Source organism: Hippoglossus stenolepis, chromosome 2, assembly GCF_022539355.2.
Source record: "Hippoglossus stenolepis isolate QCI-W04-F060 chromosome 2, HSTE1.2, whole genome shotgun sequence".
Lineage (NCBI taxonomy): Eukaryota > Metazoa > Chordata > Actinopteri > Pleuronectiformes > Pleuronectidae > Hippoglossus > Hippoglossus stenolepis.
The window spans coordinates 10,523,172-10,534,638 of record NC_061484.1 but is presented as its reverse complement, the minus strand read 5'-3'; the positions used below and the strand labels follow the sequence as shown (position 1 = coordinate 10,534,638).

At 44.5% G+C, this 11,467-nt stretch overlaps 2 protein-coding genes across 13 annotated transcripts in view; both read left to right on the top strand.

The window, feature by feature from the left end:
* Nucleotides 1–63: 63 nt before the first annotated feature.
* Nucleotides 64–2,553, top strand: LOC118100871 (nucleoredoxin-like protein 1). Of its 5 annotated transcripts, none has more exons than XM_035146389.2 (5): nt 64–222; nt 361–382; nt 562–837; nt 1,707–1,796; nt 1,930–2,553. In XM_035146389.2, exons 1-5 carry the CDS (start codon nt 219–221, stop codon nt 2,282–2,284), a joined length of 747 nt encoding a protein of 248 aa, XP_035002280.2. In that variant the 5' UTR covers nt 64–218; the 3' UTR covers nt 2,285–2,553. The 5 variants fall into 5 exon arrangements, with proteins under 5 accessions (XP_035002280.2, XP_035002306.2, XP_035002289.2 ...); XM_035146415.2 differs by having other exon boundaries at nt 361–445; XM_035146398.2 differs by lacking the exon at nt 361–382.
* A 2,008-nt stretch (nt 2,554–4,561) lies between these two features.
* Nucleotides 4,562–11,467, top strand: part of LOC118118022 (adhesion G protein-coupled receptor L1) — a 29,924-nt gene continuing 23,018 nt past the window's right edge. For 2 of the 8 annotated variants that reach the window (XM_035170827.2, XM_035170795.2), the window contains exon 1: nt 4,562–5,306. The gene's annotated coding sequence lies outside the window, so the exon portion shown is untranslated. Of the gene's footprint in view, nt 5,307–5,526; nt 5,553–6,196; nt 6,326–11,467 lie in introns of those variants that run through there. The other 6 variants (XM_035170837.2, XM_035170818.2, XM_047341989.1 and 3 more) reach the window with 4 other exon arrangements.

Sequence of the window (11,467 nt, the reverse complement as noted above, 5' to 3'; positions counted from 1 at the left end):
GATTTCATTCACACGTATATGCTTGCTTAGTCACTGCCCTCTCACACACACACACACACACAGACTGTGATCACTTCATATCCCTTGTCCCTCCGTCACCTTGTCTTTCAAACCCCTCCCTCCCAGACAGAGGAGAGGGAGGTGGAGCGCGTGAGCGACACACAGGACGGAGGAGGGAGTGAAGAGCCACTGGCATCAAGGTGAAGGAGAGTGAGTCGATGAGTGAGTATGATTCACACTGACAGGCAGTGAAATGACTCTATTGCGCCACAAGAAGAGATGAGAAGAACAAAGACTTTAATGCATTAATTTAATACTTTAATTTAATGCTGGTCTCGTTTTTGGATTTGCTGCCTTGAGGAGGAGATAATATTTGTTCGAGGTCAGCAACTGTGAGGATTATCCGATTGAACAGTGGGAAAGATTATATGTGATTAATAGATAGGTGTGTAAATATGACTGAGTGGAAACATGCTGTCGTTATGCACTGACATGTTTGATTTCCCTAATGAACCAATGAACATTAAGATGTTTATTTTCTGTTTGAATCTCCCCCTAAAGCCTCCCGAGCCTCAGTCCTTATCTCTGTTGGCCCTTCATCATGGTGGACCTGTTCATCGATCGGGTCCTGGTGAAGAACAACAAGGAACGTGATGAGCTGGACACAGAGTGTGAGATCGTCATGGGCCTGCAGAACCGCATCCTGATGCTCTTCTTCGCCTCGGCTGCATGTGATGGCTGCCAGCAGTTTGCTCTCACGCTCAGCAACTTCTTCAAACGGTTGACCGATGAATTCTACGTGGATCGCTCTGCTCAGCTGGTTCTCCTATACATCAGGTACATCACACACACACACACATATTAAAATTGATTAAAGATCAAGTCTTGTAAGTTGTTTCTGGACAGTTTTTATCTTATTCGGTGAAATGCTCTTCATATCCTGATATTAAAAGCAAAGTCGTCTGTGGCCCTCGCAGGACTGTAATAAACACGACCAATCATTTCAGTCGGAACACATAAAATGATTGGCTGACACATCTGTCTGTCACTAACCGACCAGCCTGCCTGTGGTTCACTGCACATGACCGGAGTCTTCAGCCGGAGACACCACTAACATAGAGACAATAGTCACAAGGTAGCACGTGAGTCTCGTAAATCTCGGCCTCGAGTGGTTGTCAGGCAGAGCACGTCCATGTGTTTTGGGGGGGTGTACCTTTAACGAGAGGGATGATGGGAGGGGGTGGGATGTATCGGTTGCTGTGTAGCCTGCTCTTGCCATCTTTTCCAGGATTACCAACCCTAGCTTTAATGTTCTGTACTCCCAAAACCTAACATTGTTCACTAACCCCTATATAAAATGAAATCCTTTGTGTGTGTGTGTGTGTGTGTGTGTGTGTGTGTGTGTGTGTGTGTGTGTGTGTGTGTGTGTACAATTATTTTGGCAATGTCATGCATTTATGCAGTAGGTGTGTTTGTGTAACCCTAATCTTAATCAGTTGTCTCAAATGATGCCAGAATATCCTCGGATGTGATATGTTGTTCCATCATTCTCAGTCGTGCCTTCTCATCTGTTCATAACTTTGAAAGAACAAAATGTCCTCATAAGAGCAGAACAGACATAAAGACATTGACCTTTAAAGAGATTTTTAAATGTGAATTTTAAAAACCCATCCAAATCTCCTAGTGATTTTTCTTTCATCCTTCAGTTTGGACGAGTCTGAGGAGAAGCAAGAGAGCTTCCTCAAAGAGCTGCCCAAGAAGTGCCTGTTCCTGGCCTATGAGGACCCCTACAGGAGGTGTGTGAGACTGGCCCGTCAGTTGTGTGCACAACCTGCTGATGGATGATTGCAATGCAAATATACCACGCTGCCTTAATCCATTAGCTCTTTGGCGATGTGTATGCCAGGATGTGTGTGTGTGTGTCCACAGGGAGCTGGAGGCCATGTTTAATGTGGAGGAGCTGCCCACAGTGGTGGTGCTGCGGCCTGACTGCTCCATCCTCGCCAACAACGCAGTGGAGGAGATCCTGTGCCTCGGCTCACACTGCTACCGCAACTGGCAGGAGGCGGCGGAGCTCATCGACAGGAACTTCATGATCAGTGACGACTTCGAGGGGAAGTCCATGCGCAGCTTTAGCGACCCTGTGAGGAGACTCAAATACAAGGTGGAAGATGAGAAGAAGAAAAAGAAGAAGAGGAAGAAGGGCAGAGGTCGGGGTGAAGGCGGAGAGGCGGAGGTGGATGGAGAAGAGGAAGGAGGAGGAAGAGGAGGAGGGTCATGGTGATGGAGAAGAAGATCAAGAGGGCGGGACTTTGGAAAAGTTGCCATGATTATAAGCTTTGTTACTATAACGTTCCTGGTGCTGCTAATGTAACGCAACAAAACCCTCTTCACAAAGGAAAATCAGACATTCATTAAAAAGTAGATAACCTGATGTTAATTGTGATTGGTCCTGACAGCTAACACACCTCACATATGAGTGGCTGTGGACACGCTGACTACCAATAAAAAGTAATGTACCACACTGATGGAGCAATAAATGCTGCTACCTCAGCTCGAATCCGGAACGTCTTTGAATTCAGCCCAGGACACAGGCAGGCCAAGGTTATGTCTGGGCCAAGTCTAACCATTACGACTTGTTTTATTACACCCAGGAGTCTATTGCGGCCATTTCTCCATTTTTCAAGACACGGCTCTTATTTGTACTTTTTATAAAAGTTGATCTATTTCTTTTTTTTTTCACATGATGATTTGTGGCATCCAATCAAAACACACCACACACAATCTGAAATCAATGAATTAATCAGCACCATTAAGATCATTTTGTTTTATTGAGTGTTTGCTGTTGAAAGTCAAGCTGCACTTTACAGACTGCACACAAGAAGCAATCAGAGCTATTCAAAGAGATGCAAGGGAAATGATGGAAAAACTGGCTTTTATACATAATCAGTGATTTCCTTGAACTAACTGTGACTCATCGTCTTTTGCAACACAGACCGCGTCTAGCCTTTGCACACTTCTGCACACGGAAACTGTACTGATGATGCTTTTATATGTGATCAGTCAGAATCTTCATAAGCAACATATTCACTTGTAACGACCACGCCCCAGCAATGAGTCTTTCAAAGGTTTCAATGGACGTCTAAATGTCTGGTTCAGAGGAAAAAGGACGTTTAGGGAAGTGGTTGAGGTGAAGATGCGTCTCAGGTGGGTTTGGGAGGATGCACTGGTGACCGGGCAGAGGGACACTCAGTGAAGGAGGGTTCCGTCTCTGGAATCATTCCACCCAAGCTTATTATGGATGTGCGTAGGTATGAGGGAAGGAGGATGAATTGATGTGGGTATGGGGATGAGGTAGAAGGATGAGGGATGAGGGAAGGACAATGAATGGATGTAGGTGGTGATGACGGAAAGAGGATGAAGGGAAGAGAGTATTGATGAGGGAAGGAAGATGAATGGTAAGGATGAGCAGAGGAAAGGATGAGGTAGGACGATGAATGGATATGGGTAGGGGTGAGGGAAGGAGGATGAGGGAAGGAGGACGAATGGATGTGGGTATGGATGAGAGAAGGAGGATGTAGGGATGAGAGTATTGATGAGGGAAGGAGGATGAAGGGATGAGAGAAGGAGGATGAAGGGATGAGAGTACCGATGAGGGAAGGAGGATGAAGGGATGAGAGAAGGGGTGAATGGATGAAGGGAAGGGAAAGGGTGGGTCGAAGAATCTGAGACAAACGGAGGGTGATGGGTTGACTGGGTATATGTGGGCTTGACAGGGGATTAGAGGTGAGGCGTGGCCCTGCTCCTGAACCTAAAGTAACCTTCATTTCCTGATAGAGTGCCAGAGGGAAGGTTGTGATCTGAACCTGAAGAACACTATATGCTACATACCAGTCCTGCTAAGATGCATATACAATGCTGGAGTAATGAGTGTAATGGTTGTAAAGCAGATGTGGGTGAGAACGCAACGTGCAGGCAGGCGGATGATGAAGCCAGCGTGTCACCAGGTGTGATGGAGGTGTGACTGGCTGATCGGTGGGTTTCGGTGAGCTTCATAGATGACAGTGATGGGATGATTGATGTCGAAGCATGCTGTGTGTAGGCTGACTGACAAATAGGGCCACATTTTCTGTCAGAGCTGCTCCAAACAAAGCTCGAAAAGGATATATTGCAAATGCCCGTGCTTGCTGGGTGTGCTGCCCTTGCAGGCGGCACAATACACTCCCCTTCTCCCCTGCTCCTGTGATGGAAGACCTGAGAGTGTTCAACCTAAATCAGAGCAGGTCAAATGTGTGAAAAGAGACAAAGGGCTAAATGAACAGGAGCTGCTGTTTTCTCCCCTGCTCCTTCTCTTTTGCCAACACAGCAGCTTGTTGTTGCTCACTAAGAAAAACCTTGATAATATAGTCGAAGCCCCCCCTCCCTCCCCTCTCTCTCTTTCTCTGCATGTCTCTGCACACGCGCACACACAAACACACACGTGCACACACAAAGGCGCACACGCGTTTGCGCGCTCTCGAATGCAGAACGCGCAACAAGCTGGAGAGAGAGAGAGAGAGAGAGAGAGAGAGAGAGAGAGAGAGAGAGAGAGAGAGAGAGAGAGAGAGAGAGAGAGAGAGAGAGAGGCAAGAGAAGAGGAGAAGGACGGATGCAAGGCGAGGCCAGGAGCAGGAAACCTTATCTCTCTCTCTGCTCGTCCAGCTGCCCCCTTTTTTTTAAACCTCAGCTTCATTTTATAACACGATCCCTGCCTTCTCTTCCTTTCTCTTTTTTATTTTTGTATTTTTAAAGCTGCATTTGCGTCCTGATGTGCTGCTGCGCCTCATCACGATTCCTCAAGGATATGCAAAGCGGCTGTTATCACGTCGACGGTATTTTCCATGAAATGCAAGGATGTAATTGAGCGACGTCGGAGGCGCATATGATCAACGATGACAACCGAACTGTAGGGATCGACGGGAGCGTTACGGGCAGAGGAGGGTCTGTGCGTAAAATCTGCGTCTAATTATTGTTTTCGCCCAGCGATCGCGCTATTTTCCTCCCTCCCTCCATCCGTCCATCGGGAGCTGCAGAAGGCCGATCGCCCCGCATCCTCTCTGGGCATGAAAACCCGTGGGAATTATGATACCAACGTGACGCGCAGTCACACAGCACTCAGCGGGGAAGACGACGCGCCTCGGCCGGACGGAGGGAGGGTGTGAGGTCCAGCAGAGCGGAGCCCCGCACCGTGCGCCCATCACAGGAGGAGGAGGACGCCCAGTTGTTGTTGGACACATCGCGCTAATGACTGCTCTATAGCCCAGCAGGTATCACCCACCATCAATACCCCCCCCACCCCCCAACCCCCAACCCCCTCTGAATATATCTCATATATAGTATTAGTATTATTTTCATGCGTCGGGCAGAGAGACAGCGCGGGGAGTACAGTGCGTGAGGGCGCGGAGAGACGGAATGCGGGAGACGCAGTGAGCGAAGAGGAGGAGGAGGAGGAGGAGGTGGTGGAGGAGGAGGAGGAGGAGGAGGAGGAGGAGGAGGAAACCGGAGGATTGACGGTAAGATATGGATATAGGCTATGAGGATGCACCCCGCCCATACTCTCTATCTCCCTCTCTCCTCGCACGCACACGCGCACATACATGATCAATGGGGACGGCGGAGGTGCCCATGCTCCTCTGCTGCTGCTGCTGCTGCTGCTGCTGCTGCTGCTGTCAAGGCCCATTTGATCACTGAGGGACAGGGGTCTGATGTGCTGCTGTGCTGGGCCTCACTCACTGCTGGCCATTAAAGATGGGTCAGTAGTACAGGAGTGCTGTGAAATATTCATGGGCACGTGATTGGGCCTCCTCCGGGCCTCCTCCTTAGGAGTGCAGTTGAGAAAGTGGCATATCATGATTCTCAGTGTCCCATGTTGCATGGTCCAAGGGGTCTGCCATCGGTGGGCTGGATTCTGAGACCCTCAGTGCAGTTGTCTGGTGGATGATGCAATGAGAAAGTGGTGTACACATTTGCACACTTCAAGGGCTGTGTATAAACGCAGAGTCTGGTTTGCAGGTTTGCCCAGATGGGAACATGAGGAGAGGAGAGAAAGAGAGAGGAAGACTAGCGTAAACTGAGTGAGAGCCCATTATCAATATTTCAGAGAGGGGAAGAGAGGACTGGGTCAGTGGAGGAGGCCAGGGAGGGAGGCAGGAGTGACCATGAAGGAGGGGGCAGACAGACAGAGATGCAGCGGTGGAAGGACGACGAAGGAAAGAGGAGAAAGGATGAGGAAAAACGAGAGATGAGAATGGAAGGAATAGCTTGGTGGCTCCTACTCCTCTGTCAGGTGGGATTTCTTATTCACTTGTAACCTTGAGTGTCAAGGTTTTGTTAGTGTTGAATTTCTCATTTGTTTGATATTAGCAGCAGCTTGAAGATTTTGCATATGAGAGATGAAAATGATGAATAATTTGAAAAGATTCATAGCCTACAGAGAACGGTTTGTGAACGAACATTGTAATAAGGTGACTCACCTAGTGTGTGTGTGTGCGTGTGTGTGTGTGTGTGTGTGTGTGTGTGTGTGTGTGTGTGTGTGTGTGTGTGTGTGTGTGTGTGTGTGTGTGTGTTGTGTGTGTGTGTGTTTGTGTCTGTGTGTGTGTGTGGCTGCACTGTGCATGTTAGATCGAAAAGGAGAAGAAAAAAAACATAACAAGGTTTGCTTCCATGTAGGGATCATTTACATCAACCACCGAGGAGAAAAAAGAAAATTGATTTGCTTAAAGCACTCAGACACAAACACACACACACACACACACACACACACACACACACACACACACACACACACACACGCACACACAAGGATGGATTTTATGTCATTTGACTTGTAAAACGCACCATATCTTTTGTGTGTGTTACTTCGAACAGGTTCCCATCATGTCTCTTTGAATCAGTCAGACACTCTGAGTCAGTCGTCTTGCTTACACACTGAGCATCAATGCAGACCTGTTCAGAGCTGGGGGCGGATATATCAGTGTAATATCAATGCCATGACCCGAGACTAGATGGTTTATATAGTAATATTGTAGCCCTGTGTCAAATGATCTATTATGGAGCAACCTGCAAATTATTGTCATGATCAAGTAATAACTATTTTTGAGTATTATATTATATTTGTTAATTCAAATGAAAGCTGTAATGTTGCTGCACATCAGCTAGTTGTGTCGTCCTGGGACTGATGGCAGCATCACAGTTCAGTCATGCAAATTCCTGTTGTAGTGGAGAGAGAGGAACGGAGATGGCCGGTTTGATTGTCAAATCCATATCCTTGTTTTTCTTTCTCAAGAGGCACAAATATTTAGTTTTTCATTGTTCCAATATATTGTTGTGTCTGTTAATTCTCATGTTGTCCAATTGGCTTGGGCGATATTGTAATATAATATATAATATGAAATATAAAAATATGAATTTTTTTATTATTGTAAATTTGCTGAATAACTCATTTCTTGAGATGTTTGGTCTATCCCGTGAATTGAATATTTGACAAATCAAGTTGCTGCATCACATCGATGAATGAAACCTCAAAACTAAGCGATGGTGTTTGAAATCTCCTCCAGATCCTCAGGGTCTACCTTCCTGCTCATGCACGTTATTCCTGACCGGAGACAAACATTCCCGTCATCTCACAGTATACCTATTGTCTGATGCGGCTGAAGCACGTTCTGCCATCTTGCAAACAAAAGCCACCGGCTGCACTCGGCACTGCTCTGTCTCACCTCGGTCTGATCGTAGAAGAAGCGGGATGACATTTTGACACGCCTCAGGATCGCAATCTTGTTCTTTGTCCGGGTGACATGTTGAAACATCTAATATCATAGTAACGTCTTGTGCTGACACACAAATCATGTTTAGTGCAAAAGGGCAGAGAGGGACAACAAGCCCGACACGACAGCCAGCAGACTACAATCCACCTCAGTGTTTGTTGAAATGACTGTTCAGCTGAAATGCCCCAGGTTGTAACTTCTCTAAATACGGTTTTAAACCTAACTGAATGTTCTCGTCAGTTAGAAGGTGAAAATTCTCATGTCGTGCTCCAGATGTCAGATGATGAAGTAATTTCAAATGCTGAAAGACAAGGAGGAGATCATCTGCACACACACACACACACACACACACACACACACACACACACACACACACACACACACACACACACACACACACACACACACCCTTTATCGTGCTGGATTCTCAAACTTTCCATCACATCATCCATTCAGGCAGCATCACACCACTCATACATTACTGCAACTCATTAAAAACCCTTTACAAATAATTAAGCAGCCCCAAGACATTTGGTTCCTGGTCACTTCACATACTAGAATTTACTGGTTCCAGGAACAACAAGACTTTAACTGCAGCGTTTACCTGCTGTTTTATTGTGAAAACCACGAGCAGAGATAGATCTAATCGCAGCCATTGTGCTACAGCGGATTGCGCTGCCGGAGGTAGCAGTCAGTCCACACTGTCCTTCCTGCAGCATCCTCTGTCACTTCTTTTACCTAAGGTGGCTACCATCTAATTATTGGCAAGTGTTGATTTTAGCCAAAACGTCAACAGATTTTAAATGGAATTAATAATTTTTTGTGGTCTTATCTAACCATAAATTTTCTGCTGCTCACACAGGTCCGGGTCACGTTGATTTGATTGTTTATATCATGAATAATTATTGTTGTACACAGCGGATTCCCCCGTCATATCTGCAGTAAGCTCCAGTCTATAATCGGGAAGTGTGGCCTGAGGTAAAGTGCCTTTTTATGTCCAATCTAAGTTAATGTAACTATGAGTTTCTGACTCATTCACCCAACAAGTCCTCCAAATTAAGCTGCAAAATAGCTCCAGAAGAATAGGCTGCAACTGAAAATAATGTTCATTAATTAATTGATTGATTGATCGTTTTGTCAATACAACATCTGAAAATAGTGGAAAAACACGCAGTATAATTCCACAGCCCAGTGTGATGTCCTCAAATGTCTTGTTTTGCCTTTTTTTGTGACATTGTGGAGGAGTTGCAATTCTGATGTGTTTTTAATCATCTCCCACTGAGTCTTGTGAGAAAACATCTGGCTGGAAGCGTTTGTTGATATTTGAGAGATAGGATGTTCTGCCAGAAGCAGAATGTTTTGGCCTGGACAAGTTAACACACATTACATTGTCTCTTAATGTGGCGGAACTATTAGTACTGGGAAATGTTTGTGACGACAGTTTCTGAGAAAACATATTCTGAACCTGTATCTCTGCCAATATGAGACCAAGAGAGAAGAGCATAAGAGAGATAATGTGTGTGTTCGAGTGTCACACTATCAAATCTGACAAGTGGCTCCTACTTAAAGAATATCTAGGAAAGGGATTGCCTTGAAAAAGGTAAGTTAATATAACTATCAGTCACAAGTTATATGTTATTAATATGTTATTGTTATTCAGCCTCTAAACTTGTTTGTATTTATTTAATTTTGTGAAGCTGTTCCAATTGAAAAATATCTGGTAACATTGCCTTTTTCTAAATTTAGCAGGTTTATCAAATCAATTTAGTCTGAATAGTTGTGTTTACTCTTTACTTTAGGAAACTAACTACCTTTGATGAATTAAGTAAGCACAACAAATAAAGACTTTTTTCGAATGAACTGAAAAAAACTAAACCAAAAAAACATTCTTGTGATGTTTGCGAACAATACGATTCCTTTCAGCAGCTTTTTGGAAAGGACGAAGGGAACCGAGTCGTGGGATACTTGAGCCGTTCCTTTTATAGCTGTGCCCAAATTTTGCTACCCTAAATCCACACTACTTCCCTCTGAACAGAAGGTTTCTGTCGCTGAGAAGGGCAAAGGTGGAGGGGCGACTTGATATGGCATATAATATATAATGATATTTACAATACACAAATTGGTGGGATGTATTAGTTTGACTCTGATTAAAATCTTACCCTATCATATCATTATCCTAGTGATTATTACCCCGTAAACCTCGCAACCACGATCCCCTAAAAAAAAGGAGCGATGGACATCTCTCGGAAAGAAACAGAGCCTTAAGACCCTGCTCCCTTCAAACAGCTGAAATTCCCATCACTAAAATATTCAGACTAGCCGATCAGCTTGAGCATGACTTATCTGTAATCATGAAACTATGCAACGCTGGATGTTGTGCTGCTCTACTGTACATGTGAACTGTTGAGCTCTCATTCAGTCCAGTTTACTCAAGAGAACATAGTTTTATACCTGTTTTGTAAGTTGATTCAACTAGACAGTAAAAAACAAGTAAAGACCACTCATGTAAAAAGCAAAGGTATTACATTTACTGAGGTATTATATATTTACTGAGTGTTTGTGTGTAACTGCTCTCTCTGTGTACACATAAAAGGTTTTTATTAAAAAACCATTTCACCTCTTGTTCTTCTGGGTTCAGAATGATATCTTTACTTTAAGTTATTGTTTTGCCTTTGCCACCAAACCAAAATTCAGGAATATAAAATTACTATCAGATATGACAAAGAAAAACATCCAAACCCTAAGCACGAGAAGCTGAAACCAGCAAATATTGGACCTTTTTGATTATTTGATGAGTAAAACATTTGCAGATTAGTTTTCTGTTGATCAGCTTATCACTGCAGCTCCATTCCAAGTCATAATTACAACTGGAAAAATCAGATTTTTCTGAAAACTGTGATATCTCTGTGATATCTCTGACTTGATAACATGCCAATGCCTGAAAACCATACTAACATGGAACTATTGGATATGACTCAGTATTTTAATCCTCACAGGACCACCGCAGGGCTTGCGTGTTGTTTCTCTCTGCGTTCGCAGGTAACTCAGACTTGGCATTGACAAATTTCCGCTGCTCTGCCTGACGCTGTGCGATGATAAGCTACAAACAACACAGTGACAAATGAGCAAACACATGAGAAATCGTAGAGATTCTCAGACCCTGAGAAAGTGCTTATGAAAGTGTGAGAGCGTGCTGCGCTGAGGGCAGGATTACGATCTGAATAAATATGTGAGGGAACTTAATGTTTAATCAACCTTCCTGCAGCTTTATAATAGACTCAATTCTTCAGGTTAAATAAAATCTGTTAACTGCACAGACATTCATGGAGAGAATAATGTATATTTGTTAGTCTGTCTGTTTGTGTAGTTTGCAGGATTGTGCAAAAACTACAAGATGTATTATCATGAAATTTGGTGGAAGGATGCGCTGTGGGTCAGCAGCGAAGACTCTGACAGCTGGATCCTTCTCAGGCTCACCTATCCCAGGATTCATTGTGCTTCGGTGACAAACTAATTTTCAAAGACATAATGGCGAAGTGACCAAAACATTTGATTCTTACATTTTTCCATGTTAGTATCAGGCTTCAACTCAACTGAACAGCAACCAACCAAAACCAAGGGGCATTAAAACTTTCTTGTCGTGTTCAGCTGCAGCTCTGTAAGAG

Coding starts and splice junctions, on each gene's coding strand:
- LOC118100871 (XM_035146389.2), top strand. Junction 838..1,706: donor CTGGTTCTCCTATACATCAG/GTACATCACACA, acceptor TTCATCCTTCAG/TTTGGACGAGTCTGAGGAGA. Junction 1,797..1,929: donor TATGAGGACCCCTACAGGAG/GTGTGTGAGACT, acceptor GTGTGTCCACAG/GGAGCTGGAGGCCATGTTTA.